We start from the raw sequence: 27,973 nt of genomic DNA, 5'->3' as shown, positions 1-27,973 counted from the left end.
GTACATGTTGAATACTTCTAATGTAAATGGAAAAAGAGAAAAAAGTGAGAGATTAACGGCGCACCATAAAGATTAATGTGAACAAAAGTAAAGTAAATAAGCGAATTAATTAATAAGTAGTAAACCAATCCTAAATACTATCGTTGTGACGGCGAAGAGAGCGTAAGAAGAGCGTTTAACTTAAGTCCCAAGCGTAAATTAGTTAATATGTAAATAAATTAAACGAGGAAGTAAAATATTAAATGAGACAAAAACCTCAAATAATCATTGGATATTTATAATAAATGAATCCATTAAAAGAAAAATGTGAGAGAAAGAAAGATAGAGAGAAAAAGAATTAAAACAGGAAAAAATAAAAAACAAATGTTACGTAGGTTTCGACGAAAGGAAAGGGAAAATGGATATTTACGAGTGATTCGTATTGTGAACGTGTATTTAAATCGTTAATGAACAAGAAAAAACAAAGAAAAGGGAATGAAAAAAGGAATAACGTTAATAGGATGAACACAGATATACGAGCAATGCATGTTCGATTCGCAGCTATTTTATAAAGTATATTCCATTGTTCGACTCCTTTCTCCTACGTCTCCGCTCTGCTTTCCTACCTCCTCTTTTCCCCGTCCATCCTATTTTCCGCGATCAAACGAAGATAATTAAAATAATCCTCTCTTCGATCCCCGATCGTTATAATCTTATATTCGTGCCGCATTATCCGAACGTTCTTTTAATCCTAAAACACTTTTGCTTTCATCCCAGCATCCCTTTTTATTACAAGAAGACAAAATAAAAATTTAACTAAGGAAAAAAGTCCATGTTCAAAATAATGATTATACAAAATGGCCATAACAATGCAAACAAAGTTAAAAGACACCAAGCGAGAATATTTTGTAAAAAAAAAAAGCGTTACATACATACACTTTCTTTGGAATAATCATAATAGTTATTATATGTATATGTATATCCAAAGACCGGAGCCATCGTCATGATAAAACATGCTATTCGAGAGCCGAGGGACAAAATTCTCGATTTAGGTCGACTTTTTCTGTGATCTTTATCCTTTTATTTGTTTTACAATTATCTTTCCTCCATAAATTCATTTAATTATCGCGAACCGCCAAGATCTTTCCGCCATTGCCTGCCTGCGCGCATTAGGAACGCAGAAAAGACAAGATTGTAAAACTTAGGTATTTCCAAATCGGATAAGAAATCTCCGTTTCTTGATTTTGTATTGCTTCTTTAAGACTGTCCGATGATACAGAGAAAAAGGATAAATAAATGTGTACCAATCTCTGAAGAAAAATCATTCATCCTTATCTTTAATTTTAATCCTAATTTCGATGACCAATTGTAGTAATGTAAAGGAAATAAGGTTTAGAAATAATCATTAAAAATCTGTGGTTTAAATCGGTGTCCATTTTCTAAAAAAGATAATAATTATCTCTCAGCTCCATATTTTATTAACAAGTCGATCGCGTCCGTTTGTTTACTTCGACGAGCTGCGATCAAAGGTGTGACATCAAAAAATGCTTTCTCGTGTACATCAATTAGATTATTCATTAAAATATATTCCAGCATTACCACATTTCCTATTAAGGAAGCTATATGTAGGATTGTTTGACCGACCTTATCAACGGCGCGAAAATCCGCACCCAATCGTATCAAACGCTTTAGTATGTTTAAATTCCCGCCCTTAACAGCTTCGTGAAGAGGCGTAGCACCTGATGAATCACGTGCATTTACAAGACCCGGATCCGCAGTTGAGAGCAAATCGATTATCTCCTCGTGTCCGTTGAAAGCTATAAAAGTTGAAAATACCGTAGAAGAAACCATGGATTTAAAATCGTGCCTGAAACGTATACTTAAATTTACAAACTCGTCAAAGAAGTAAAAAAAAAAAAAAGATATTTAATTCGAATTTTTTATCTTAACTGTAAAAAGATTTTTATTTTTATAATTACCAGCTATATGAAGAGTACTACGACCGTTGTTACTTCGAAGAGCTATACTTGCAGGAGCGTAATCCAAAAATAAACTAAGTGCATTAACGTCACCAGAACGACAAACTATAAATGCAGGTATCCAACCGTCTTTGTTCCTTCTCAAAGGATTTGCCTTTGCTTCAAGTAATATCCTGATGCACTTGCACGCCTCGCTACCAATCTTCGTGCACGCTAACATCAGTGGTGTCCAATCGGCACGCTTCAAACAGTCGATGGTTGCACCTGAAAGGAAAAGAAAGAAGTCATTATGAAAAATAAATAATAAACAAAAGAAGAAAAAAATAACAAAGACATAAGGGGGGAAAATATAGATTGTAATAGTTATCATAATCCGTTTAGGAAAAGAAATAAATTTTGTGAGATATATGTATATATAAAAATGAAAGGAGAAAGTTTAAGAGCAGCTCGCTTTGGAAAGCACCTTTTTCTATTAAGTAACGTAGAACGTGGATACGCGAGAATTGTGCTGCTTCGTGCAGCGGCCTTTTCATATCTTTGTTAACGACGTTGACTTTAAAGTCAACAGGTCTTTCGAAAGAGTCGCACAAATACTCGACTACGTTCAGATGACCTTCGCGCGCTGCAACGTGCATAGGAGTGTCACCGGAAACCACATGCCGAAAAATCGTCCAATCCTGTACGTCGTACTTTAAAGTAAGATTTTGGATTTTTGACAAATCTCCGCATTGACAGGCATGTAAATAATCACGGGATAGGTTAGGTACTACCATTCCCTTTGACATTTCCAATGCACTCCTTTTTATTTATTAAAGTGCGCGCGATTTCCTTTCGATTCTCGAGAAACAATCGCAAATGGAACGACTTGAGACTATTGTGAATTTATCGTTAGATCAATGATACGATTCAGTAGAGATACTTTCGATATCTCCAGATATCACGAAACGCATCATTAAGGTAGCGGTAAATGCTGCCATCTAGCAATGACGCTCCTTTCTTTTGTAACTAAAAATAAGCGCGAAATTTCGAACGTTCGTCCGGTGATCGTATAAGTGAAATTTGAAAGAACACGTTAGTAAAGAATATATTCTTTTAATTAAAATTGCACTTCACATATATAGGGATTTCATGTAAACGCTTTGTTTTGAAGTTAATTAATAACTTCACTTTTTAACGCTATATCTCTGCACCCATGTATTATGTCGGCTGTATGAAACAATGCGATTAATTTTCTGCCAATTAAGTATTTCCGGGCAACGCTTGCATAATCGTCTATACAATTGAAAAAAGATGATTCGCGAGAAAATTACTTGCGTTAAAATTCAAGGTTCGATCAAAACTTAATGCTATGTAACTCCTCGTCGCCGTTTTGACATAATCGTCGTTGCATCGTTCTATCTCTGTTGCTTTATCGCTTGTATTGTTTCAACGAAACAATCCTGAAATTTATCCGATTAATAGCAAGTAAATTCTCGGTAATAGTACTTCGTAGTATCTTAAAACATATATACACTAATTCACATATATTCGATCTTAAGTTAAATTATCTAATTAGAAAAAAAATAAGAAATTTTATTGGAATATTAATATTAACAAGATTTCTCTATCCTGATTACATAAATATTTCTTCCGTTTTTTTTTTCACTTCTCTTTAAAATCACTCTCTCCAATCCGATCGTAGAGCCATCCATGATCCGTTCTCTTTGTTACAATACTTTTACCATTCTAAATAACGGTGTCAACGATTTTCGAAACGGAACAAAGTTGAGCGAAGAGTTCCGTGCGAGCTCGTACGAAATACGATACGAAGTTTTCGATGTCAGTATTCTACAAGTATGATTTCAACGCTATCACAATTCTAGGGGAGGAAAGGGGACAGTACGCCGATAATGTTTACTTTCACATCCTCGACAAGACCTTCATTGTCTTTATGTAAGCAGGAAGGTGTGCTATCGTCGTAACGACGTCGACTTCGGCGTCGGCGACGATCGTCGACCGGATTTACGCGCGAATTTAATAGTACGTGATCGTCGCTTCGATAACTACAATTTGACCGTACAATAGATACTTCATAATTGCCAACGATCTCCTGGCGCCAGTTTCACTTATCAAGAAATTATCACGTCGCGTATTTTCGTCATTAAAATTTGTTATCCTCGAAATTTCCAATGAAATTTGTCGAATCAAAAATCGACTCATCTTTTTTCCACGTTCGTTGTTATTATAAGGAAAAACGAGCGGTAAGAATTACATTACATTCTCTTTTCAAGTACATCATCGCAAAAGGTACGACGATGAGCATACTTAACGAGGCCGCATCTTCTTTCGCACTTTTTCGAACCGTGATAGATTCTACAGACGCGGCGGGACTCGTCTATATCGATTTCGAAGAAGAAGAAGAAGAAGAAGAAAAAGAAGTCAAAAAAGGAACGAATCCGATCCTTTTCCACGTAGTTCGCGAGATTCTTAAGCGTACAAGTTCAAGGATGTACAGTCCGATATAAACGTGCTAGATGTGTCTTGAAGGTCATCGAGTGTACAAGTATCATGATTATTCTGGTAGAAACGTAGAGACTACCCAAGACATTTTTCATTGTCTCATCAGTCATACCAAAACGTATGTATATATTGCACGTACATGCATAAGTACATATGTAATTACTAAATGGCTATTGCTAAATCTCATCGTACGTTCGTTCATAAGGAAAAAGGCACTGTTCTCCAGTTCCAATCATTTCCCGCCTATTTTTCAGCACCTTATCTCTTGGTAATCGAACACTCGGTTGATGTCACAAGTTGCTACGGATCGTTGGAAATAACGGAATTAGTCAGCACTTGTTCATGAGTCAGCTCATATGCTGTTCCCGAAATATTATGTTAATTCATTTGAGAAAGCACAATAATGTAGGGATATAGTGATAGAGAAGGTGATTAGCCGTCACGGGGTAAGAGAATTACGTGGTTTGCTTGCACCGAGATGAGAGATCGATCGATCGATCGTTTCGAGGTCACGGCTCTCGCTCTCAATCCCGATCGATGAAGGTAGAGAGGAAATACCCATATGACTATACCGGTGTATGTATTTGCTGGACATCGATCTTGGACACACCAGTGTCACTCGTGTATCGGATAACTCGACGATAACGCGACAAACAAGTCTATCGATCCTTTTACGTTACCATGGCTAATTGTACGAATAACCCTATCGGTACCACTTCGTACCGTTTTCAATGAGAACTTTATCGACTTTAATTGTAGAAGGATAATAAAAGCCAAAATAGATATTTTTTAAATACATATATACGTAATCAAAATTATAATTTATAGAAGAGAACAACATGAAGTTTTAATATAAAATAATAAAATTCTTCGAATCTTTATATTATATAATAATGTAAAACACACAGAGAACAAAAAAAATAATAATAATAACGAAAAAATAGGTAAAAGTTAGATTGAAATTGGAAAAGAAAATCTTGTATAACAATCGAATAAATTTGAAAGTTGAAATTAGTTCTTGAATGTTGAATTTCAAGGAAGACGAAAGAAAGAAAGGAGTAAAATAATCATCATCGCGTCAACGTATAAACGACGAAGACCTACCAACCAACGTCGTCCCTCTTTGGATTCTCGCTCATCCTTCCTTCCTGCCTTCCGGGCTGTGCTTTCCGTTCTCCCTTCCTTCGTGTCTATTGGCGCGTACGAGGCCGCGATTTCAAAGCGCGAGCGCGTGCAAGCGAGAGACGTGGGTACCAAGCTCGCGATCGTCTGCGGCTGCAGTCGACTACGGGCGCACCTGGCCGCGCCTGTCCTGTCTACCTACCTGCCTGCCTGTCTATCTATTTGCTTGCTTGCTTACCTGTCTGCTGCTTGCTTGCCTGTACCGGCGTATCAAGAATCGAGCGTGCGCGTACTCAAAACCCTTTACCGACCTAACATTACTGCTATCCCACAAAGCGAACGTCTTCTTTTTCTTCTTCATTGCCTTCCGCGAATCAACGAAAGGAAGCGACACCCTCCCGATCGATTGAATCATTGATTTTCCGTGATTTCGTGACTTCCGTTTATAATCTATTACGAAAAGTGTCGTTTTTTAAAACTAAATAGTGCATATTATCTATCTATTATTATTATTATTTGATCATTTTTACCCAAAGTTATTTTTATTAAAAAAGAAAATTATTATAAGAAAATTTTGTTATATAAAGAATCATATTTAAACAGGTAGGGATTATCTCTTATCTTAGATATGTGTGTATAATGCATGAACTTAGTAGGTAGGTATAAAGAGAGAGAGAGAGTGTGTGTGTCTGTGTGTGTGTGTGTGTGTGTACGCTTGTGGAATACCACAAATTCCTTAACAAGAAAGCACGTCGTTATCCTTTGCCGCGCGAATTCTATCTTTGAATGTATTTTCGAAGCGACCAAGTCTGAAGCTGAAGAAGAAAAGCGTACGAGAAACGAGTATCAAGAAGAAAGAGAGGGAAGTTGGTGGAGGTGGAGGAAGAGGAGAAGAAGAAGAAGAAGAGGCCTTAGAAGAGAAACACGAACTGGCAAGAACTGAAGTAGGGAGAAGGAGAGAAAGAAAGATAGATATAGTGAATAGGAAGAGTAGCAGCAGCAGCAGCAACAGCAACAGCAGCAGCAGCAGTAAAAGCTTCCTTATAACAGCATCTACGAAGCTTTACTTCTATTCGTGAGCTAACGTTTAAACGTTCATAAATCGGCAACTCGGAGGGGATTTTACATGCGTCATCGTTGTACGGGTACAAATCGCACGCGCTTCGACGTCCCGACGACAGTACACGTGCGCAACGACGTACTACGTCGGCCCTGTGCTGGTAATACGGAACGTCTCAGTTCTTCTTCTTCTTCTTCTTCAAGGACACGCAGTGATAAATGTGGTACTGCCGCGAATGACACCAACCGCGTTCTCCAAAATGATTGTCTTATTCTTCTGCCTCATACTCCTCTGCAAAGGTAAGTTATAACAGATATATTTCTTTTCCTTTCATTTTTTTTTCTTTTTTTTGTTTTTGTTTTATTTCTAAAGCAACGAGTAAAATATCGATAGATAATTCAAATCATGAAACTCTTACGAGGTACTTTAACCCTTTTACAATTTATAATTATTCGTGAACGAATCAAAAATGTGTAAGATTGAAAGTAAAACAGATACGTGAGGAGAATTCTCATAGTTTTTTAAACCCTTTTATTCAAGAACGAATAAATGCGTTATAACAAATGAAATAACTTAAATTATAAAAATTGGGCACTTATTTTATCGTTATTCTTAGTAATTAATGATTTTTCTAATGTAAATTAAGAAATAATGCTCAATGTTTTCCTTGTTTTCGGGATTTACACATTCACAGTAAATAATACTACTAAAGATATTATGCATCGTTACACAATCTCTAAGAATTCTCCTTTTACCGCGTGAATTGCAAAGCTTTTATCTTGTATAAAAGAAAAACACGAGTCTAAAGATTGAAATGATCATCGATTAAACGAGAAGACGCGTAAGATGAAAGGAACAAGTTATTCTTCTTTCTTCGTGTGAACAAAAGAGAATTTTTTAAATAAGCCGTAAACTATGAATTAATATGGTACGTGTCATCTTTTTTACGACTGCGAAGGCCTTAACCTCGACAAGGGCCACGTAGCCACTAAATGACTAAACCGAGGTTGCATTCGGAATGAACATATCGTAGGCACAGAACGTTCACCGCCAAACATCGATAACATCGATCAACCTCTTGAAAAGTTTTTCAAATTTTATTACTCAATAAACTCGAGGACATTCCTCATAGAACAATTAAACATTCTTTTTTCCCTCTTCCTCTTCCTTACTGACATGTCCTAGAAAAAACAAATGCAAACAATGTCAAGATTATTACTTCGCTCTCTTTAATCGTTGAAAACGTCAACGAGAAAACAGAACGATATAACTTTCTCTATGCATTTTGATCCCATTTTCTCTCTCTCTTTCTCTCTCTCTTTTCTTTCCCTTCCTTTTTACGTTGACCATAACTCGTATGACATTGGAATAATTTCATAAACTAATTGTAAGTTTAAAGCGATAACTAGGCGAATCGTTATACTACGCGATTACAGTTAACGATGATACAAAGAATCCAAATGTATATAGAAACAAAGGTGAGAACGTCATAAAAAAAAGTAGATGGAAACTGTATGCAAATAATTGATCAGACTAATTATAAGAAAATTGACTTGCTTGACTCATCACTCGTGTGCTTGTCAATTGAATGATCGATGTCAATTAAATCCTATATCTTTCAGGGAATCTTTTGATGAAAGCGCCTAAGATTCATAAGAGATGAAACTTCACATCAGAATTTATGCAAACCGGTATTCGTAAAAGCGTTTATTTAATGTATGATACATTTTACATCATTTGATATAATCGCTGAAAATATTAGAGTACAATTAAAAAAATTCCAATCGTAATGATCGTGAGAAACAATAACGAAATTATTTCTTTCTTTTCTATCCAAATTAGAATATATAATAAAATAATATTTCTATTTCTTAATGATCTTATATCAAAAAAGTCTGATTAAATATTTTCTTAAAATTGTAAAATAAAATTTTGCTAAAATATTATTGCAAATGGTAAATTAAATATCAATGAACAGCAAAGAATTAAAGAAAAAACAATAATGAGTTGTTGCTCTACACAACGATAATGAAGATTTAAAGAAACTAGGAACCGAAACAGAGTACTAACTAATATTTCGTAATAAAAACGAGCTGTGCAACGACTCATACTTCATTCATCGCACGTAGTACATTCATACTACGTTAAGGAAACGTCCTTGCTTCTCAAAGAAATGACAATTATATGTCATGTTCGTGAAGTTCTTATGTAAAATTTAAGAAATCCTTCGAAAAAAGGGATGAAGTATTTTTCTCTGTCATTCCGTATCCGATCGCTTTAATGGATTTAAAAACGATTGGACACGCTCACGTACTTGGACCGTGTACCGTGAATCATTGAACAAATTATCGCCGTGCTCGTTGCGAAGTTTGCGATATATTAGTCATTGTAAACCTATCGCGCCTTTACATTTCTTTTTATAAATATATCGATAGCGCATAATTCTTTGATCTCAGAACTTGTCCGGAAATTCCGAAAATATTTCTCATTAATGTTAAAGCACGTATGGTCGCGATAATCTTCGGTTCACATTTTATTCGACGTAAAATATTAATGAACTGTTAATGCTGTTCAAAAAATTTATAATGAAAATAAATTTGAAAATATAGTTAAAGCAACGGAAGGATCGTAATGTGAAATTATTATCCTTGTCATGAAAAAGAAAGAAAAAATACGCAGGAGGCTTTTATAAGAAAAAAAAAAATAAAAAGAAATAAACAGAAAGAATATATCGATTAACATAAAATCTCGATACGGTAGAGTCTTGAAGAAATTTTCGATAAAAAGAAAAGGAAAGAGAATGAGTCGATCGTACGTTGAAGTTTAACGTCTAGACTCGAGCAACGCGTATCATCTTTGTCCTTTCTTTTTTCATGCCATCTCGTAAAGCACCGATACCGGCGCGGCAACCGCATCGCAGCAAGCGAGCCGAAAGAACTGGTTCTTCTCCGGAGGGTGGTTAAACCCGATGCAATGCGTGCATTTAGTGAAACATCGCGTAGGAATGCAAACACTGAAGGGAGGGTAGAAACCTGCGTGGGAACCTCTCTTTGCCACGTTATGCTGGCTGACCATGGAATTTGCACGAATTTTCTTCTTTTTTTTTTCTTTTCTTTTCTTTTCTTACTATTATAATTTTTTTTTTTTTTTTTTTTTTTTTTTTTTTTNTGTGTGTGTGTGTGTGTGTACGCTTGTGGAATACCACAAATTCCTTAACAAGAAAGCACGTCGTTATCCTTTGCCGCGCGAATTCTATCTTTGAATGTATTTTCGAAGCGACCAAGTCTGAAGCTGAAGAAGAAAAGCGTACGAGAAACGAGTATCAAGAAGAAAGAGAGGGAAGTTGGTGGAGGTGGAGGAAGAGGAGAAGAAGAAGAAGAAGAGGCCTTAGAAGAGAAACACGAACTGGCAAGAACTGAAGTAGGGAGAAGGAGAGAAAGAAAGATAGATATAGTGAATAGGAAGAGTAGCAGCAGCAGCAGCAACAGCAACAGCAGCAGCAGCAGTAAAAGCTTCCTTATAACAGCATCTACGAAGCTTTACTTCTATTCGTGAGCTAACGTTTAAACGTTCATAAATCGGCAACTCGGAGGGGATTTTACATGCGTCATCGTTGTACGGGTACAAATCGCACGCGCTTCGACGTCCCGACGACAGTACACGTGCGCAACGACGTACTACGTCGGCCCTGTGCTGGTAATACGGAACGTCTCAGTTCTTCTTCTTCTTCTTCTTCAAGGACACGCAGTGATAAATGTGGTACTGCCGCGAATGACACCAACCGCGTTCTCCAAAATGATTGTCTTATTCTTCTGCCTCATACTCCTCTGCAAAGGTAAGTTATAACAGATATATTTCTTTTCCTTTCATTTTTTTTTCTTTTTTTTGTTTTTGTTTTATTTCTAAAGCAACGAGTAAAATATCGATAGATAATTCAAATCATGAAACTCTTACGAGGTACTTTAACCCTTTTACAATTTATAATTATTCGTGAACGAATCAAAAATGTGTAAGATTGAAAGTAAAACAGATACGTGAGGAGAATTCTCATAGTTTTTTAAACCCTTTTATTCAAGAACGAATAAATGCGTTATAACAAATGAAATAACTTAAATTATAAAAATTGGGCACTTATTTTATCGTTATTCTTAGTAATTAATGATTTTTCTAATGTAAATTAAGAAATAATGCTCAATGTTTTCCTTGTTTTCGGGATTTACACATTCACAGTAAATAATACTACTAAAGATATTATGCATCGTTACACAATCTCTAAGAATTCTCCTTTTACCGCGTGAATTGCAAAGCTTTTATCTTGTATAAAAGAAAAACACGAGTCTAAAGATTGAAATGATCATCGATTAAACGAGAAGACGCGTAAGATGAAAGGAACAAGTTATTCTTCTTTCTTCGTGTGAACAAAAGAGAATTTTTTAAATAAGCCGTAAACTATGAATTAATATGGTACGTGTCATCTTTTTTACGACTGCGAAGGCCTTAACCTCGACAAGGGCCACGTAGCCACTAAATGACTAAACCGAGGTTGCATTCGGAATGAACATATCGTAGGCACAGAACGTTCACCGCCAAACATCGATAACATCGATCAACCTCTTGAAAAGTTTTTCAAATTTTATTACTCAATAAACTCGAGGACATTCCTCATAGAACAATTAAACATTCTTTTTTCCCTCTTCCTCTTCCTTACTGACATGTCCTAGAAAAAACAAATGCAAACAATGTCAAGATTATTACTTCGCTCTCTTTAATCGTTGAAAACGTCAACGAGAAAACAGAACGATATAACTTTCTCTATGCATTTTGATCCCATTTTCTCTCTCTCTTTCTCTCTCTCTTTTCTTTCCCTTCCTTTTTACGTTGACCATAACTCGTATGACATTGGAATAATTTCATAAACTAATTGTAAGTTTAAAGCGATAACTAGGCGAATCGTTATACTACGCGATTACAGTTAACGATGATACAAAGAATCCAAATGTATATAGAAACAAAGGTGAGAACGTCATAAAAAAAAGTAGATGGAAACTGTATGCAAATAATTGATCAGACTAATTATAAGAAAATTGACTTGCTTGACTCATCACTCGTGTGCTTGTCAATTGAATGATCGATGTCAATTAAATCCTATATCTTTCAGGGAATCTTTTGATGAAAGCGCCTAAGATTCATAAGAGATGAAACTTCACATCAGAATTTATGCAAACCGGTATTCGTAAAAGCGTTTATTTAATGTATGATACATTTTACATCATTTGATATAATCGCTGAAAATATTAGAGTACAATTAAAAAAATTCCAATCGTAATGATCGTGAGAAACAATAACGAAATTATTTCTTTCTTTTCTATCCAAATTAGAATATATAATAAAATAATATTTCTATTTCTTAATGATCTTATATCAAAAAAGTCTGATTAAATATTTTCTTAAAATTGTAAAATAAAATTTTGCTAAAATATTATTGCAAATGGTAAATTAAATATCAATGAACAGCAAAGAATTAAAGAAAAAACAATAATGAGTTGTTGCTCTACACAACGATAATGAAGATTTAAAGAAACTAGGAACCGAAACAGAGTACTAACTAATATTTCGTAATAAAAACGAGCTGTGCAACGACTCATACTTCATTCATCGCACGTAGTACATTCATACTACGTTAAGGAAACGTCCTTGCTTCTCAAAGAAATGACAATTATATGTCATGTTCGTGAAGTTCTTATGTAAAATTTAAGAAATCCTTCGAAAAAAGGGATGAAGTATTTTTCTCTGTCATTCCGTATCCGATCGCTTTAATGGATTTAAAAACGATTGGACACGCTCACGTACTTGGACCGTGTACCGTGAATCATTGAACAAATTATCGCCGTGCTCGTTGCGAAGTTTGCGATATATTAGTCATTGTAAACCTATCGCGCCTTTACATTTCTTTTTATAAATATATCGATAGCGCATAATTCTTTGATCTCAGAACTTGTCCGGAAATTCCGAAAATATTTCTCATTAATGTTAAAGCACGTATGGTCGCGATAATCTTCGGTTCACATTTTATTCGACGTAAAATATTAATGAACTGTTAATGCTGTTCAAAAAATTTATAATGAAAATAAATTTGAAAATATAGTTAAAGCAACGGAAGGATCGTAATGTGAAATTATTATCCTTGTCATGAAAAAGAAAGAAAAAATACGCAGGAGGCTTTTATAAGAAAAAAAAAAATAAAAAGAAATAAACAGAAAGAATATATCGATTAACATAAAATCTCGATACGGTAGAGTCTTGAAGAAATTTTCGATAAAAAGAAAAGGAAAGAGAATGAGTCGATCGTACGTTGAAGTTTAACGTCTAGACTCGAGCAACGCGTATCATCTTTGTCCTTTCTTTTTTCATGCCATCTCGTAAAGCACCGATACCGGCGCGGCAACCGCATCGCAGCAAGCGAGCCGAAAGAACTGGTTCTTCTCCGGAGGGTGGTTAAACCCGATGCAATGCGTGCATTTAGTGAAACATCGCGTAGGAATGCAAACACTGAAGGGAGGGTAGAAACCTGCGTGGGAACCTCTCTTTGCCACGTTATGCTGGCTGACCATGGAATTTGCACGAATTTTTTTTTTTTTTTTTTTTTTTTTTTTTTTTTTGCATCATAATAATTTTTTTTTTTTTTTTTTTTTCTTTTTCATTCAACGTATGGTGAGATGTCTTCGTACGTACTATATCGATACGGTACAAAGTGGAGATAGGTACGAAAGATCGATATCAAACATGCGTCGAACCGTAACGAAAATTAATCGATGATTATAATATACAAGAATCTTACAATATATGTATGCAGGTTACGCGTTAGCTAATCTCTAGTCTAAGCGGAGTTACTAACATCCCACATCATCTATCTAGGACAAATATGTTGTTGAAGACACGATATAAAAATCGGGATGATTAAACTGTGCACTTTGGAGAATACTTATTTTCAACTAACTAAGATAGTTCGTTTTAATGTATTCTACTATAAGAAGTATCTATGTACAAAACGTAGAGATTTATTTTTATATCATACGAAAATCAAAAATGCTATTATTCGAAAATATTTCTCTTGAAATATTAATTTAAAGTCATAGTTCCAAATAACGAAGTCCTAAGAACGAAGGATGATTCTTACGTTTCCTTGACACCATACCAGAATCTCCCGACGGGTGTGTATACACTCGATGCCGTCTACGGACTTCTCGAGTTTCAAGGTATTCTTACCTGATCTTCGCAAATAAAAGATAAGAAACAATTTTTCTTCCTCTTATTTCACGGTGATTACTTTTTAAGTTGCCCGTCCAATGTTAATAACGAATATTCAAGAATAATTATAAAAGACTACTTATTATAACAATTAATGAAGAAACTTTAAAAAAAAAGAAAAATATAAAATATATATGAGAAAAGAAAACTCGTCCAAAATTCACGGTTAGCGAGAAGAAATTGTTGCTAATCACGCTACGAAACAGTCCGTGGTGGATACAAATTTTTGCTCGTGAAATCTCTTTCCCATTTGCGATTAAACTACAAAAGAAAAGGGGTAGAAATGAATTTGATAATAATCCATTATTAAATGTGATGTAACGATGTAACATCGTTTGTTGAACTTTAACATTTCCGGATTTAATTCTTACATCCTCGTCAAGGATATCAACGTATAACAATAGAACATACGGATACATGAAAATTGTTTGTGTGTATTTATATACTATGTAGTAATATAATTAGCATTCCGGACATACGATAATTATTTGTGTTTTATTGCAAGATCGAACGTCGTTTTAACATGTTTCAAAAATCGAAACTGCTCGATTTTTTCGAATTAGATTAGAGAATATTCTTGATTGAATTACGAATTATATCACTCATTAAATATGTGATAAATTTCAATGCTATTTCTGAAAATTAATCCAGAATAGTTATATTAATAACAAAAAATCAATAATCTAGAAAAGATTCCTTGGTATTCGGTAAATTTCCGGAATACCGATTGAAAGATCTCATGAGTGAATAACACTCCTCTTCTTCGAACTATTTCATTCGAAATTCGTTTCTCGGGTTTCTCCTGTCCTCTTTTTCTTATTACTTTATACGTATGCAAATTGTGCCGGTTGGTAGAACTCACTAAGAGAAATGGAAAAAAGTCTTAATAAACATATAACAGGAAATGTGAACCGTTTTAAAAATATATATTTCTTTTTTTTTTATTTTATTTTATTGAAATAATTAAGGCAGAAAATATCGTTGCGAATCGTATTCAATTACAATGCAAGTATGCTAACATTTCTTGTTTAAATTTCTTTTTTAATGAATTCAACCAGTCTTGAAAGTTTGCGCATATAATTCAGTAACATCCCGTACACGTATGTACGTTTCAAATCCCGTTTTTTGGGGTTCGTTCGAGTCAGGTTAACGACCTCAAATACAAAGATTTACTTCCTTCATCTTCGTTTATCATTTAAACTTTGTAATTTCTTTTTCTTCTTTTTCAATTCCAAAATCTCTATTTCTTCGGCTTACAAAGAACATAAATGAATCTATAATACCTTTTAATGGGATTCAATTGACGTCAGATTAGTTACGCCGTAAACTCCTCGAGGATTCGCGTATAAGAAAATGATATCTCATGTTCAATTACGAACTTACCAGATAGCGGCACTACTCAATCAAAATACTAAACTTTTGATTGAATCACTTCAATCTTTTATACCTGCTTTTCATTACGCCTTGACTGCTATGCCATTTTTATAAAAGTCGATATCACGCATGCATTTCATCTTTTTATTTTTTTTATCGTTCCTTATTTCATATAATTGATCAGTTTTCATTATTTTTTACATCTTCTTATTTTTTTTATCATCGATTATATTTATAGATTATATTAATAGAAACGAGTGACGATCACATTGATGAACAACACGGCATTCAGCATATTAAATTCAAAGACAATGCACGAAAGGTCACTGCGAACTCGAACTACGTTCTTCTTTGTAATAAGAAAGTATTTCAAGAAAGTAAAGAACGACCTTGATTATTTAAAACAATTTAAAAACTTCGTTCGATAATTATTGTATCGTCAAAACATTTAACGCAAGAAAATGTGAACAAATTCCTAGGATAAGCTTGTAGAATCATAAAACTATAGACTACAACGAGTAGGTACGTTGATGTGAAGTGGAAACGACCTTCCAGTGTCAGCGACCACGGGTCACTCGTCTTGAGGAGAACGTTGCGGTTATGGTTTGCGTATTACAAAGTTGGTGAACGTTGCGAGTCTATGTACTAAAGATCAACCTCGATCGTCGTGCATATACCATTCGTACATAAAAATTGACGACAGACTTATCATATGAAAAGCAACATGACCCTGGACAGGGACGGCGGGTGCAATTAAAAAATATCTAATTAACAAAACGAAGAGTATGAAATTATTTCCTTTGATTTTCTCTTGTAATTATGCCATACTTTCTATTTGATCCTTTCGAAAGAACTTCCTCGTAAAAAACGAAGTTCTATAGATACTCTATTTTATATATAAAGGAGAAAATAAGTTTGAGACGATATTTAAACTGGTGTTTAAAAAAAAAACAATCCACGGAGAGGACTCGTTTTAAAGATAATCGATCTTACGGAGAGCTTCTCGTGAGACATCCGTCCCTGGTTCTATCCGCCTCGCGGACGGTGACAGACGCGCAACGCAAGGCGATTGTCTACGTGACCATCGTTGCTTCCTGCCCGATGTGTCCTACATATCCGCTTGTCGATGTCACTCAGCTCGGTAGACTCGTGTTCCATCAGAGACTCCACGAATCACGATGTTTTCTCGTTGTTTCTTTATCATAATATGAATAGAACATCCGTTTTTTTTTTTTTTTTTTACATTATTCTTTTCTAGATACCGTAGATACGATTTTAAAGTATCTACTTAAAATGTTTACCTCATCATCGCGATATACAAAATCTATTTATTTTTTACTTTCTTTAGGTCAACCCGTTGTACAAGTACCTGGAGAAAATTCAACGGTCACGACAGATGTTGAACAAATTACGTTAAAAGAAAATGAGACGAGAGATCAATTAATGAACGATACCCTTCAAGGATCGCCAACACCGGTGCACTTTCTTCACGTGCCTAAACACACTGAAACGCAGCTTGGCTCGTCCGTTCTCTTACCATGTAGAACGATGAATCCCGTTGTTGAATGTCAATGGTCCTGGCAACCATTACCACCGGTTCATCTGCCACTTCCGGATATTAGCGAGAGTCCAAACGACTCTATGAGTTAGTTTTTTTTTTTCTTATAATAAAATTTCTATTATCTGAATGAATAAGAATACAAAAGCAAAGTGATTCCTTAATACGACATCTTTTTACATCTCTCGTTTTATTTTATCTATAAAACGAACTTTACTAATAAATTGCTGTTTTGATCTTTAGCAACGACAATGTCATCAACATCAACTACGTCAGCCCCAACAGCACATCCATTAGCAGTAAGACGATTTCCAGCTTTTGGAAATAGTAGCAACGATTGTTCAGTACGATTTTCAAGTATGAAGCATGAACAGACTGGATACTGGACTTGTGCCGCAAGGAATTCAACGAACGATCCTTTCACTGCCACAGCACCCGCCAAGTTAACCATCGTTAACGATCAAGGTACGAATCGTAAAGGATCGCCTTTCGCATCAAGAGTTTCTTATCTCTTGATAAGAAACGCATCGTGCGTAGTAAAGTTGACCAAGAAGACATTATACACTGTGTGTATTCAGTATATAGCTTTTGAAAATAATATTTGCACAATTGTTTTTTGACTACCAAGAATTATGGATGTCTTATGTATCTTATCTTTTTGTATCGTTAAATTTGTAAAAGTATATGTTTGATTATCGTGGTCTCTTACATATCTGTCGGAAGATATACACGGATCGACGCCTTCCCCGTATTGCTTTTGACACGATCGAAAATTATAGACAAAATAATCGCGATTTATGCTTATTGTTTTAATTATTGTGGCACAAAATAATATTGTGACCTCGTTCAGAAATAAATTTTTGCCAAATTATGATCGACGCGTTCAACGTTTTTTTAAACAGAAATGTTGATGTTACGATTTTATATAAAAAAAAAACACAGTAAAGACGAAAATGAAAAGAAAATAACTTTAAAAGATAAAAACAATAATATGAAAAAAAACGATATCAAATTGACGCGTACATGTTTATCAACTTATAAGAACAGATCTATCGAAAAACATCGAGATATATTAAAATACAATTAAAAAAATATAATTTACGTAGGATCCCTCATTACCTTTGTTAAACACGAAGAAGCGATAGAGGTTGTAGCAGGCTCATCAGCACAAATAATGTGCAGAACGAAGTTACCTGTACGCGAGTGTCAATGGTCCTGGCGAAGATTAGACCAATCCGAATCTTGGAACCTAGAAGTAAAGAGATTTCCAGCCTTTGGAAACGATAGTACCGACTGTAGCATCAAATTCAAAAACGTTCTAGCGGAACAAGAAGGCTATTGGACCTGTGGTGCACGTATAGATCCAAATTCGTCATTTGTGCGATCGAATCCAGTTCGATTCTTGATATCTGAAGGTATGTAAAAAATAAATTGTTTAAGAAATTTAATCCTATTTCTTTGTTATATTTACTTTGCTTCTCTCTTACTTGTGTCACTTTCTAAATTAATATCTTATTTTAGTTGAATTCGTGCAACTATCTCGCGGCGTACAAGTTGCTGCCGGTGAATCCGTGCTGCTAAGGTGCTTGGTCAATAAACCCGTAATACGCTGCGAGTGGTCCTGGAGATCAACGAACTCGAGTAAGGATCCCTTGCTTGTAAAGACGTTCGCTCCAAATAAAGATGCCGATCACGACTGCTCCGTACGATTTAAAAACATCATTTACGAGGAAGAAGGATTATGGACTTGCGGAATTCGATTATCACCTGATGGTATACTCCATGAAGCACCACCAGCAACTGTTAGTCTTTTACCATCGGGTAAACATTAAAACAAGATCTTCCTTTCTAATCCGATAAAGAGGAGCTCGAGCTTTTTTTTATTTATTTTTGTTATTTTTATGTTTCTGTAAATTTCAGCTAAAGTTAATTTGGTGGAAATACCAACGGATACTACAGTACCTTTAGGAACCGAAGTTACCTTGAAATGTATTACCAGTAGCCGGGTAGAGAAATGTGCTTGGAGTTGGAAACCACTGCATGGAAACGATCCTGAAATCGTGCTTCGAGAATTCCCAAGTAACGGTGATCTTGGCAGGGATTGTTCACTCATTCTTCCACATGTTCATACCGAGGAGCAAGGATTGTGGAATTGTCAGGTATCCATACCGTCACTTAATACAATGCTGTCCTCTCCATTCGTCAAACTGTTAACATTCGAACAAGGTAAGCTTTTATCAGAAGAAAGACGTGTACAGAAACTCGAAATGTACAATTGCTAAATAATACTTCTCCTTCTGCTTCCAGAGGAAGTGAAATTTTCAGAGCTCTCACAAGACATTCAAATATCATCCGGTGGTACCATACTCCTACGATGTGTAACGTCATCGCCAGTAGAACAATGTCGATGGTCCTTGACACCAGTTAATTCTAATACTACCGTAGTTGTGAAACAATTCCCAGCAGCTGGAAGCGAGTCAAGGGATTGCAGTGTCAGGTTGAGTCATGCCCTAGCCGAGCAAGAAGGTCTTTGGACCTGTGGCGCCAGAATACACGGTCGTGAAAATTACACGGATGCACCACCAGCAAAATTAAGCCTCCTCGAGCCAGGTATCATCGAATCCTGAGAAAAGGATAGACGATCTTGTTGCATAGCGCCCTTCCTTGCACATACGGTCGAGGGTAAATGCACTCCGTATCGTCGATTTCGATCGTTCCTCGATCTTCCACGTAACGACTTTGAGATGATATCTGATCGAATGATATCGCAGAAATTTTGACGAGAAAGATTCTTAACCCGTTTAATTTTGGACAACTTACGTACGACACTATAGACAATATAGTAATTATAATAGTTAACAATTTTTATTAACAATAAAAATAATAAAAGCCGTATCGGCTTTTTTGTTTGATATCAAATCCGAATTTAAACGCGTATTCGTTTGTTTTTAATTTATTACAAATTATCGAAGCAACATCGATGGGGCGATCTTGGCGATATTTAGAGATTATATTAACTCACTGTTAAATTGCTTCTAGCCTAAGATATGTGTTATTCATGGAAAAAGGTATGTACGTACATAATCGCGTTCTCAAAATACCCACAACAACGGGAAAAGAATAAAAATCAATCGACGAGTCATCGATCGAGTCGTTCGAGAATCTTTCATGGTGACGGTGAAGACGCGCAAGACCTAGAGGTGTGGAACTGTGAGATCTTGGTATATTAAAAAGGTCAAGTTTTACACGGGTGTTCCTAGACTGTGATCTTTAATATGGGTCTCGGAAGAGCACATAAGCAACTTTTCTATCTTTCTTCCTATCGTCGTTTTCTATACGTAGTACACAATCGATTTATTCCTGGATCGATGTTATATCGATCGCTATGTAGATATTGATTTTTGACTGAATGTAAAATTAAATTTTTTGCAGAACAACTATTTTCTTGCACTCCGTAACGTAGCACCTTAATTTTTATTCATCAAATATTTCTTTTTTTCTTCTTCCCTTTTCTTTTTAAAGCGCGACCTTAGGAAGTGTCTTATTTTATTTTTACTTCATCACCGCATTGATGTTACCATGCATTTTTCATTTAAACGGTGCTACTGTGACTCAAATTTAACATTGCATTTTTTTAGCATCAAATCATACTACTTTAATTATATCTCGCCATGTACATACAATATTCTTCTTCGTTACATCTACTCGATAAATCGTTGAATCGTTGTATTTAAGATTTACTAGTTTACCATGATATTACTACAATGGCAGGGTGCGTCTATTTTTTTCTTCTTCTTAGAAACGACGTTTATCAGCCAAGATCATACTATTTACTAAATCGATTTTGTATTTAGAACAATTAATATTACATCAAGAAATACGTGATTCTTATGTCACATACGTTTGTATATTTTATCGTTCGTACCATTTCAATTACATTTTTTGTCATTTTCGTATTATTTATTACTTTAATTATATCGGTAATGCGGTTATATCTATTTTGCAAAGTGAGAACAAATGCGTGCGTGTGCGTGAAAAGAAGAAAAAATATTGTATTGTTTCTTTTAAATTAATTCCAGAGGCTTTTAGAAAAACTTTATAATTTAATCGTTTAATTTATAAGTTAAGGAAATTCAGAAATCTGAATCCTTTAAATTATTAACAATGTTAATGTATTAGTAATGCTACTTCTATTATTAATAATCGTATTAAAGACTCGCGCGTTTTCTCTAATCGTCGTACGTTATATTGTTAAATTAACTAATTTTTAAATACCGATATTTCATCTATCATAGAACATTTTGCACTTTGTAACTAAAATTTTGATATTTGTCAGTTCATGTTACTTCTTTGCAAGCAAAGGATTGGAATACATGGTGTAAAAAAAATTGAATAGAGTGTAATCTTGATCAAATCAAATAGCACAAGTATTTGAACAATATTTTATAAAATATTAAAATTAAGTAGTTAATTTTTAATATTAAGAGTTAATATCCTATAGGTATATTATATATTAAGCGACATAATTCTTCGCTGATTTTGCAAAATCCTTCTTCATTCGTTAAATAAGTTATAAGCCACAAATATCTTTCAATACAAATGCTTAAATGCTCTGTGTGCCATTAAGTCTATTTGGCTTCTATGAAGTAAATATCATTAAATAGTCTACATTCAATGATTCATATATATATATATATATATATATTGGCCATAAATATTATAAATATTATTACTGTAACCAGGTATACTAAATAAATGGAAATCTTAAACTGGTACACCAGCCTTTTCATTATCATCGCCAATCTGTACCAGTTCGGTTAACTAAAACATATTTTTTCAATGGGGTGCATTATATGTGCCATTTAGTATTACTTATGCACATAATCTTTTCAACACGCTTATACACATTGCACATATTGATCCCAATGATCTATTATTCACAAGCACTAGAAAAAGCAGCATAGCTTCTGGTGAATGGGGCAACGATTATAAGAATAAATTTAAAAAACAATCATAGTGGATAATAATTTATAGAACCTGTGATAGTCACACTTTGGGCCGCTCCTCACCAGATGGTCACTTTGGCTTGTAAACTAGGACAAGTTCCTGTAGAAGCTCAATGTCATTGGATACACGAACCAAATGTTTATATACATCAAAATGTTAATAATACCGGAAAGAAAGAAAGGTGAAATTTGACAATCATTTTCTTTTGTAACATTGTAATGTATTCTCACATATTTTCGAAATAGGCACAATCTTCAAATGAATTATTCTACTGGGATATGTACAATAGAATTCAAACCTGATTATTCAGATCTAGGACGATGGACTTGCAAATTTACAAAAGATAACAAAAATAAGAATATAGAATTGGGAAGTGCGACACTCATCTTACTTAATACACTTTCTGGTTTGTAACATTATGTTATTTATTTTTAACTACTTATTCATAAAAGGTAACAAGTTTTTTCTTTGATTTTATAGACGAAAAGCTTGGATGGATTGTTGGTGCTTTAACCGCTATTATTTTATTTTTAATGATTATCGTAGTAGTTCTAGTAGTTTGTAAAACTCGACTTTTTGTACGTCGATCACCAGAAATATTAGAAACAATGCCTGCTTCAAAAAGAGAACATTTCCAATGCACTAATGATAGAAGAATAGAACACGATAACTACAGTAATACAAATAATATTTTTCCAAATAGAAGCCCACATTTGTATGAAAGAGTAGAAAAATATAATGTTGTAACACCAAAATTATATGAAAACTTTGGATTGTAAATTTACATTTATCTATCAAAGACAATTAAAGTATACATCATTGCTCTTTTCTTAAACCTACTATTACCTTACATGATTAAAAACATTGTTAGCTTATAAGAGTAGAATATTCTTGTAAACAGTTCTAAATATTATCAAAACTTTTAAAAATATATCTTATATGTATATAAAATATAAAACAGTTTATTACTCTATTTCAATGCGTCAAGTTGATTTTGTATTTTTTCAAAATTCATATATAAATCAATGAGGGACTTTTTATCAAATTCGATAATTAATTTAGAATCTTTCTCACCTGTAAAATCTAACTGAAATAACGCTAAAGGATTCGCATCTTTAGAAATTGTTGAAGATGATGATTGTATATTTAAACACCAATTAATATCCTTTACCTAAAAGAACAAAAAATATATGAAGTTTAAATCATGAGAGAAAATAATTGAGCACTAAAATAATCAAAACTATAGTACAATCTATTAATATACCTGTTTAGGAAATATAGATCTTTTTCTGAGATCTTTAATAATTCCTTTACCATAAGTTAACCATGAATTAACAAATATCAACGTTTTATCTTCATCCAAATGGCAAGTACCTTTTAAAATAGATTCGAATGCTGCAGGCTTTACTATATTGAAAGCAGCTTGTTTATAAATAAGTGTTATTGCATCTAACAAAAATGTTAACTCTTCTTTATTCAGTTCTAAAGATATTAGGAGTTTTTCTTCTTCCTCTTCACTGAATGGCTTTCCATTACTACTGAATTGTAGATTTTGACATATTCGATTAACAAGTAATCGAAATTTACCATTATCAATTCGACTAGCAATCTTTAAACCTTGTTGAAGACTAAAAAAATACAAGAATTAATAAATACGATCTAAGTAAACAATAAAGAAAAGAAAAATGATGATCAAATTTTTACTCGGGTGTTATGGTAATCCAACTTTCCATCATGATGCGTTGATATATACCGTTTTAATCATTTTAATTTGTAACTTTTTTTACAATTGATATAAAAACCTTGCACTTTTTAAGAGATTTTTATATAAAAGTTTATGACTTATTTATATTAATAATAATCTATGATATATACTAATATCGCACAACACGTAGTATATAAACAAAATTATCACACAAGGTTATCTCGTTCTTATGCGCAATCTCAACTCAGTAACTGAATCGTTGCTGATAGAAGCAAGCAAAAAATCTACTAATAAGATTTCTTTTTATACGACATATCTATAATTTAACGTTATATTAGATAAATTTTTGAAATAAAACTTCTTTTGGGAGGGTATCGAAAATTTTCAAATCAAATCTTTTTTTTTAGCGTTATCGATCTTCCCCACGCTCACGCATATTTCGAGACATTTGATCCATAACCATTATCCGATTTAAGTTCTCTTGACAATGAATAAACTATTCTGGACCATCCATTAAATCCTCTAAGTTTTTTGCAAATCTCAGAAGTGGGATAAACGAAAAAATATTGATCGGGCAAAATTTTTTCCATACCTGTAGAAATGTGAGTATGCAAGAGTATAAAAACATGTGTAAGATCGGTCGATCGATAATTATTGTGAGATGTGTTTGTTATAGATAGACGATATTCAAATGTCTTCGAACGATAAGATTTTATCCAAGGTATAGCTTATTATTCTCATATAATTTTTCAATATTAGTAATTTTTTTATATAAAAAAATAAATATGTATCATTAAATTCAATATTATAGGAACATCCTCGAAATTTAATACCGGAATTATGTCAACAATTTTATCATTTAGGATGGGTTACTGGTACTGGTGGGGGTATATCCATCAAGCATGAGTTTGTATATTCATGATATTTATAATATATAACAAAAGAAAAGTGGAAAAATAAAATAAAAAATTTATCATTATTTTAGAGACAAAATCTACATAGCTCCATCAGGCGTACAGAAAGAACGAATAAAAGCAGAAGATATGTTTGTTCAAGATATAAATGGAAAAGATCTAGAACTACCACCAGTTGAAAAAAAATTAAAAAAATCACAATGTACTCCACTATTTATGTGTGCCTATCTTAGAAGAAATGCTGGTGCTGTAATCCATACACATTCTAAAGCTGCTTTGATGGTTACTTTATTATGGCCTGGAAAAGAATTTCAGGTCACTCATCTTGAAATGATAAAAGGTAATAGACAGTAATAGAAAGTAAAACAAAATGTAACAAAGAATAATAGAATATGTAGAATCTATTTTGGGAACTGTTATACATCTAAAAATAATGAAAAGAGTTTATATAAACATATGCTTTATCTGTCTTCATAGGTATAAGAAATCAAAAGTTAGGAAAAGCTTATCGTTATGATGAAAAGCTAGTGGTACCTATAATAGAAAATACACCTTTCGAAGAAGATTTAAGAGAGGAATTAGATAAAGCAATTACTGAATATCCAGAAACTTGTGCAGTTTTAGTACGTAGACATGGTGTTTATGTTTGGGGAGATACTTGGCAACAAGCCAAAACAATGTAAGATATATTTACTTTATATATGCACTTTTTTTTTTAACCTTTTTGATATAGCTATATTGTTCATGAGTACACTTCCACTGTGCAGACATTTGCGTATCAAATTCGGTTCTACTATATGAGCCAATTACCATGCAAATATAAATTTTATTGCAAAGTAGATAATGGATAGAATATTATAATGTAATACATTTTTAAATATTTAGATTCTTAAAAATTATAAGCAGAGTACTAAATATCTATAGGTGACTATAGTCACCAGTAGGAAATAGTGAGTGTATGACATTGGATGATATAATGTACTAGTTAATAGTACGCAGAGAGCACCAAATAATGAGTGACTATAGTCACTGGTAGTATCTAAAGGTTTAAATACATGGTGTAAATTATAAATAATATTTTTTAATGCTGTTTGTAGGACTGAATGTTATGATTATTTATTTGATGTTGCCATACAAATGAAACAACATGGTCTGAATCCAGCATCAACTCCATCAGTATTGTGAACTCCATTGTTAAAAAATATTGTTAAAATTACTATAATAGTTTTTGGTAAGTTCTGCTTGCTAATTATAAGTAAAAATATCATAAAATAATAACAAAGTGCGAATAATTTTGTTAATAATTGTCGAAATTTGTAAATATGTAGTTTTTTCCACAATGTAAAAATATTTTATATATTATCGTAAAATATATATATATATATATATATATATATACATAAATTACTTTAATTGTCTACATCGTATGGTTTGAATTGTGTTCTGATCTTTTTGGCTAATTCAGTTTCTTTATCTTTATTCATTTGACAATCTCGCCAATCTGATCTATGATTAATATCCAATATCCTATCACATGCTAATACTTCTCTACCAAAGTTTAATGGAAAATCTTTTTTAATTCTATAATACAATAATTGTCCATCAGGTAACTCTACGTAAAAGTACAAAACACCAGCTTTTGCAATTTGTTGTAAATCTGTGTGAAGTGGAAGTTCCTCGATTTTGAAATTATTACATTCTGCTATTTCCTGTTTAAAATAAAATTGTATTTTAGATAAAAACCAAATTATTATATAAAGAAAAATAATATAGAAAAATAATAATATACCTCAAACATTTCTTTAATTACAGATGCTTGATTTTCATGGATTGGAACAGCTTGTAATTGACAATGAGATGTTTTATAATTTCTTTCAAAAAATACCGGTACTCGATTTGTACTTGCAAAATACGTTTTTATTGCATTTTTGTATAATTCTATTTCTTTTAAAATGTTGGATGGTAGAACTGATAAACTCTGATGATGTGTTATTGGCGAAATTAACATATGATCTTCGACTAATCCACCTCTGGCAAGTGCTATATAAACTTCTGTACCAACAGAAATTACTAAATGCTTAGATACTTCAGGACTGGATAAACAAAACCAACATTTTGCTTGATCAAATTCTGTCTTAAGCTTTTTATAGGAATAATCAGAATTTTTCGTTCGTTTACTAGGTTTAGATTTCATGTCATAAAAAAATTGTGTTGTTTTTGTTTCTGTCAGTTCATCTTGTAATAGGTGCTTTAGATAAGGACTAGATGTTTCATCTGTTGTTTTCATAACTAATTCCGATAATCTTATTCTGTCTATAGGAGTTAAGTTCAAAGCATATAACCATTTCTTTTTTTCATTATTTCCTACAGATCCAAGAGCAATAAACCTAGTTGCTATTTCAATACCACTTTCATCTAAACTATGATTTCTAAAAGAATATAATTAGTTTTTTATTAATAGAGTCATATTATTGTTATTTTACTCAAAATTAGTCGAATTAATTGTATATTATATTTACCTATAAGGTGGCCTTTCATAATGAATATTTTCTAATGCTGAGATATGATATCTTGGTTTTACTTGAGCAGCCAACCAAGCTACTAATTCAGATCCATGATATTTAAAATCAGGCTTATTCGGATCTAAATCGGTAATGCCTTTGGGCCATGGTGAGGATAATAATATATCTACTCCACGAAAACTTGGTTGACCTTTCAAACATGCATTCTTAACTGATACAAGATCATTCTTCTGGAAACAGACTTCTTTACACTCAGTTTTATTACTTTCGATACCACTGATATATGCAATTTTTAATCCAGATGTTGCCACATATAAACCTCTTCTACCAAGATAAGTTAAATTTTGACAAATTTCATATCCATCTATATAAGGATAGTATTTTAAATCCTCTTCTCTATTTGGCCCAATAATATACGTTGGAACAGCAATATTCTTCATGCCATTTTTGTATGGTTCAAGCTGTATATTATTTTCACCAAAAAAATCTCCAACACATAATAAAAATTCAAACGGTCCATTTTTCTTATTAATGTTTTCAATTTTCGTAAATAGAAATTTAAAATGTCCTTTAACGTCTCCACAACAAAGTATCTTTTGTTTATCTGTCATTTCTTAAAATTCATAAAAACTAGTTAATCGAAATTTTATGAAATATGTTTATCGTATCATTATTGCAATTTTTTCTTAACAATAAATGAAAATACAGTTGTTAATATTATAATGTTCACAACAACAATATAGGTTAAAAGTATAAGGACATATAGCAATTACAAGATGAATCTATCACTATTATTTCTTTATGATAAAATCTCTCTATGCTGAGTTTCCTTTTTCTTATCCAAAGTTTCTTGTCTTTCGATGCTTATTCTATGGTCAAGCATCATTGGACGTGATATTTATAAACTGTTTCTATACTAAAATAGCTACAATTTATTGATCAGAAA

The 27,973-nt window shown here is 33.2% G+C and overlaps 5 protein-coding genes across 10 annotated transcripts; 2 read left to right on the top strand and 3 right to left on the bottom strand.

Annotated features, from left to right (window-relative positions):
* Positions 1–704: 704 nt before the first annotated feature.
* On the bottom strand, positions 705–2,926 carry LOC106792151 (ankyrin repeat domain-containing protein 16-like). Its single transcript, XM_014758355.1, has 3 exons — positions 2,422–2,926; positions 1,959–2,222; positions 705–1,796 (listed from the first exon to the last, which is right to left on the bottom strand). Exons 1-3 carry the CDS (start codon positions 2,741–2,743, stop codon positions 1,435–1,437), a joined length of 948 nt encoding a protein of 315 aa, XP_014613841.1. The 5' UTR covers positions 2,744–2,926; the 3' UTR covers positions 705–1,434.
* LOC106792123 lies at positions 1,987–22,684 on the top strand. Of its 5 annotated transcripts, none has more exons than XM_014758309.1 (11): positions 1,987–2,075; positions 6,380–6,938; positions 16,670–16,966; positions 17,123–17,344; positions 17,986–18,294; positions 18,401–18,700; positions 18,800–19,105; positions 19,187–19,489; positions 21,914–22,067; positions 22,132–22,292; positions 22,367–22,684. In XM_014758309.1, the coding sequence occupies exons 2-11, from the start codon at positions 6,875–6,877 to the stop codon at positions 22,663–22,665; spliced, it is 2,415 nt and encodes an 804-aa protein (XP_014613795.1). In that variant the 5' UTR covers positions 1,987–2,075; positions 6,380–6,874; the 3' UTR covers positions 22,666–22,684. The 5 variants fall into 5 exon arrangements, with proteins under 5 accessions (XP_014613795.1, XP_014613785.1, XP_014613805.1 ...); XM_014758299.1 differs by lacking the exon at positions 1,987–2,075 and adding an exon at positions 2,566–2,654; XM_014758319.1 differs by lacking the exon at positions 1,987–2,075 and adding an exon at positions 6,148–6,235.
* LOC106792173 (COMM domain-containing protein 10) lies at positions 22,291–24,052 on the bottom strand. The gene is made up of 3 exons (XM_014758389.1): positions 23,591–24,052; positions 23,151–23,514; positions 22,291–23,057 (listed from the first exon to the last, which is right to left on the bottom strand). Exons 1-3 carry the CDS (start codon positions 23,620–23,622, stop codon positions 22,857–22,859), a joined length of 597 nt encoding a protein of 198 aa, XP_014613875.1. The 5' UTR covers positions 23,623–24,052; the 3' UTR covers positions 22,291–22,856.
* On the top strand, positions 23,828–26,475 carry LOC106792161 (methylthioribulose-1-phosphate dehydratase). Of its 2 annotated transcripts, none has more exons than XM_014758367.1 (7): positions 23,828–24,193; positions 24,268–24,312; positions 24,403–24,497; positions 24,577–24,845; positions 24,983–25,184; positions 25,603–25,736; positions 26,318–26,475. In XM_014758367.1, exons 2-6 carry the CDS (start codon positions 24,283–24,285, stop codon positions 25,688–25,690), a joined length of 684 nt encoding a protein of 227 aa, XP_014613853.1. In that variant the 5' UTR covers positions 23,828–24,193; positions 24,268–24,282; the 3' UTR covers positions 25,691–25,736; positions 26,318–26,475. The 2 variants fall into 2 exon arrangements, with proteins under 2 accessions (XP_014613853.1, XP_014613861.1); XM_014758375.1 differs by lacking the exon at positions 26,318–26,475 and adding an exon at positions 26,112–26,201.
* LOC106792144 (CWF19-like protein 1) lies at positions 25,875–27,817 on the bottom strand. Its single transcript, XM_014758343.1, has 3 exons — positions 27,025–27,817; positions 26,295–26,934; positions 25,875–26,214 (listed from the first exon to the last, which is right to left on the bottom strand). Exons 1-3 carry the CDS (start codon positions 27,636–27,638, stop codon positions 25,915–25,917), a joined length of 1,554 nt encoding a protein of 517 aa, XP_014613829.1. The 5' UTR covers positions 27,639–27,817; the 3' UTR covers positions 25,875–25,914.
* Positions 27,818–27,973: the final 156 nt, after the last annotated feature.

The sequence above is a fragment of the Polistes canadensis genome, unplaced genomic scaffold (assembly GCF_001313835.1).
Source record: "Polistes canadensis isolate GaletaPanama2010 unplaced genomic scaffold, ASM131383v1 scaffold_9, whole genome shotgun sequence".
In the NCBI taxonomy this organism is placed as follows: Eukaryota; Metazoa; Arthropoda; class Insecta; order Hymenoptera; family Vespidae; genus Polistes; species Polistes canadensis.
The sequence above is the reverse complement of the archived record's forward strand: the minus strand, read 5'-3'. Positions and strand labels throughout refer to the sequence as shown.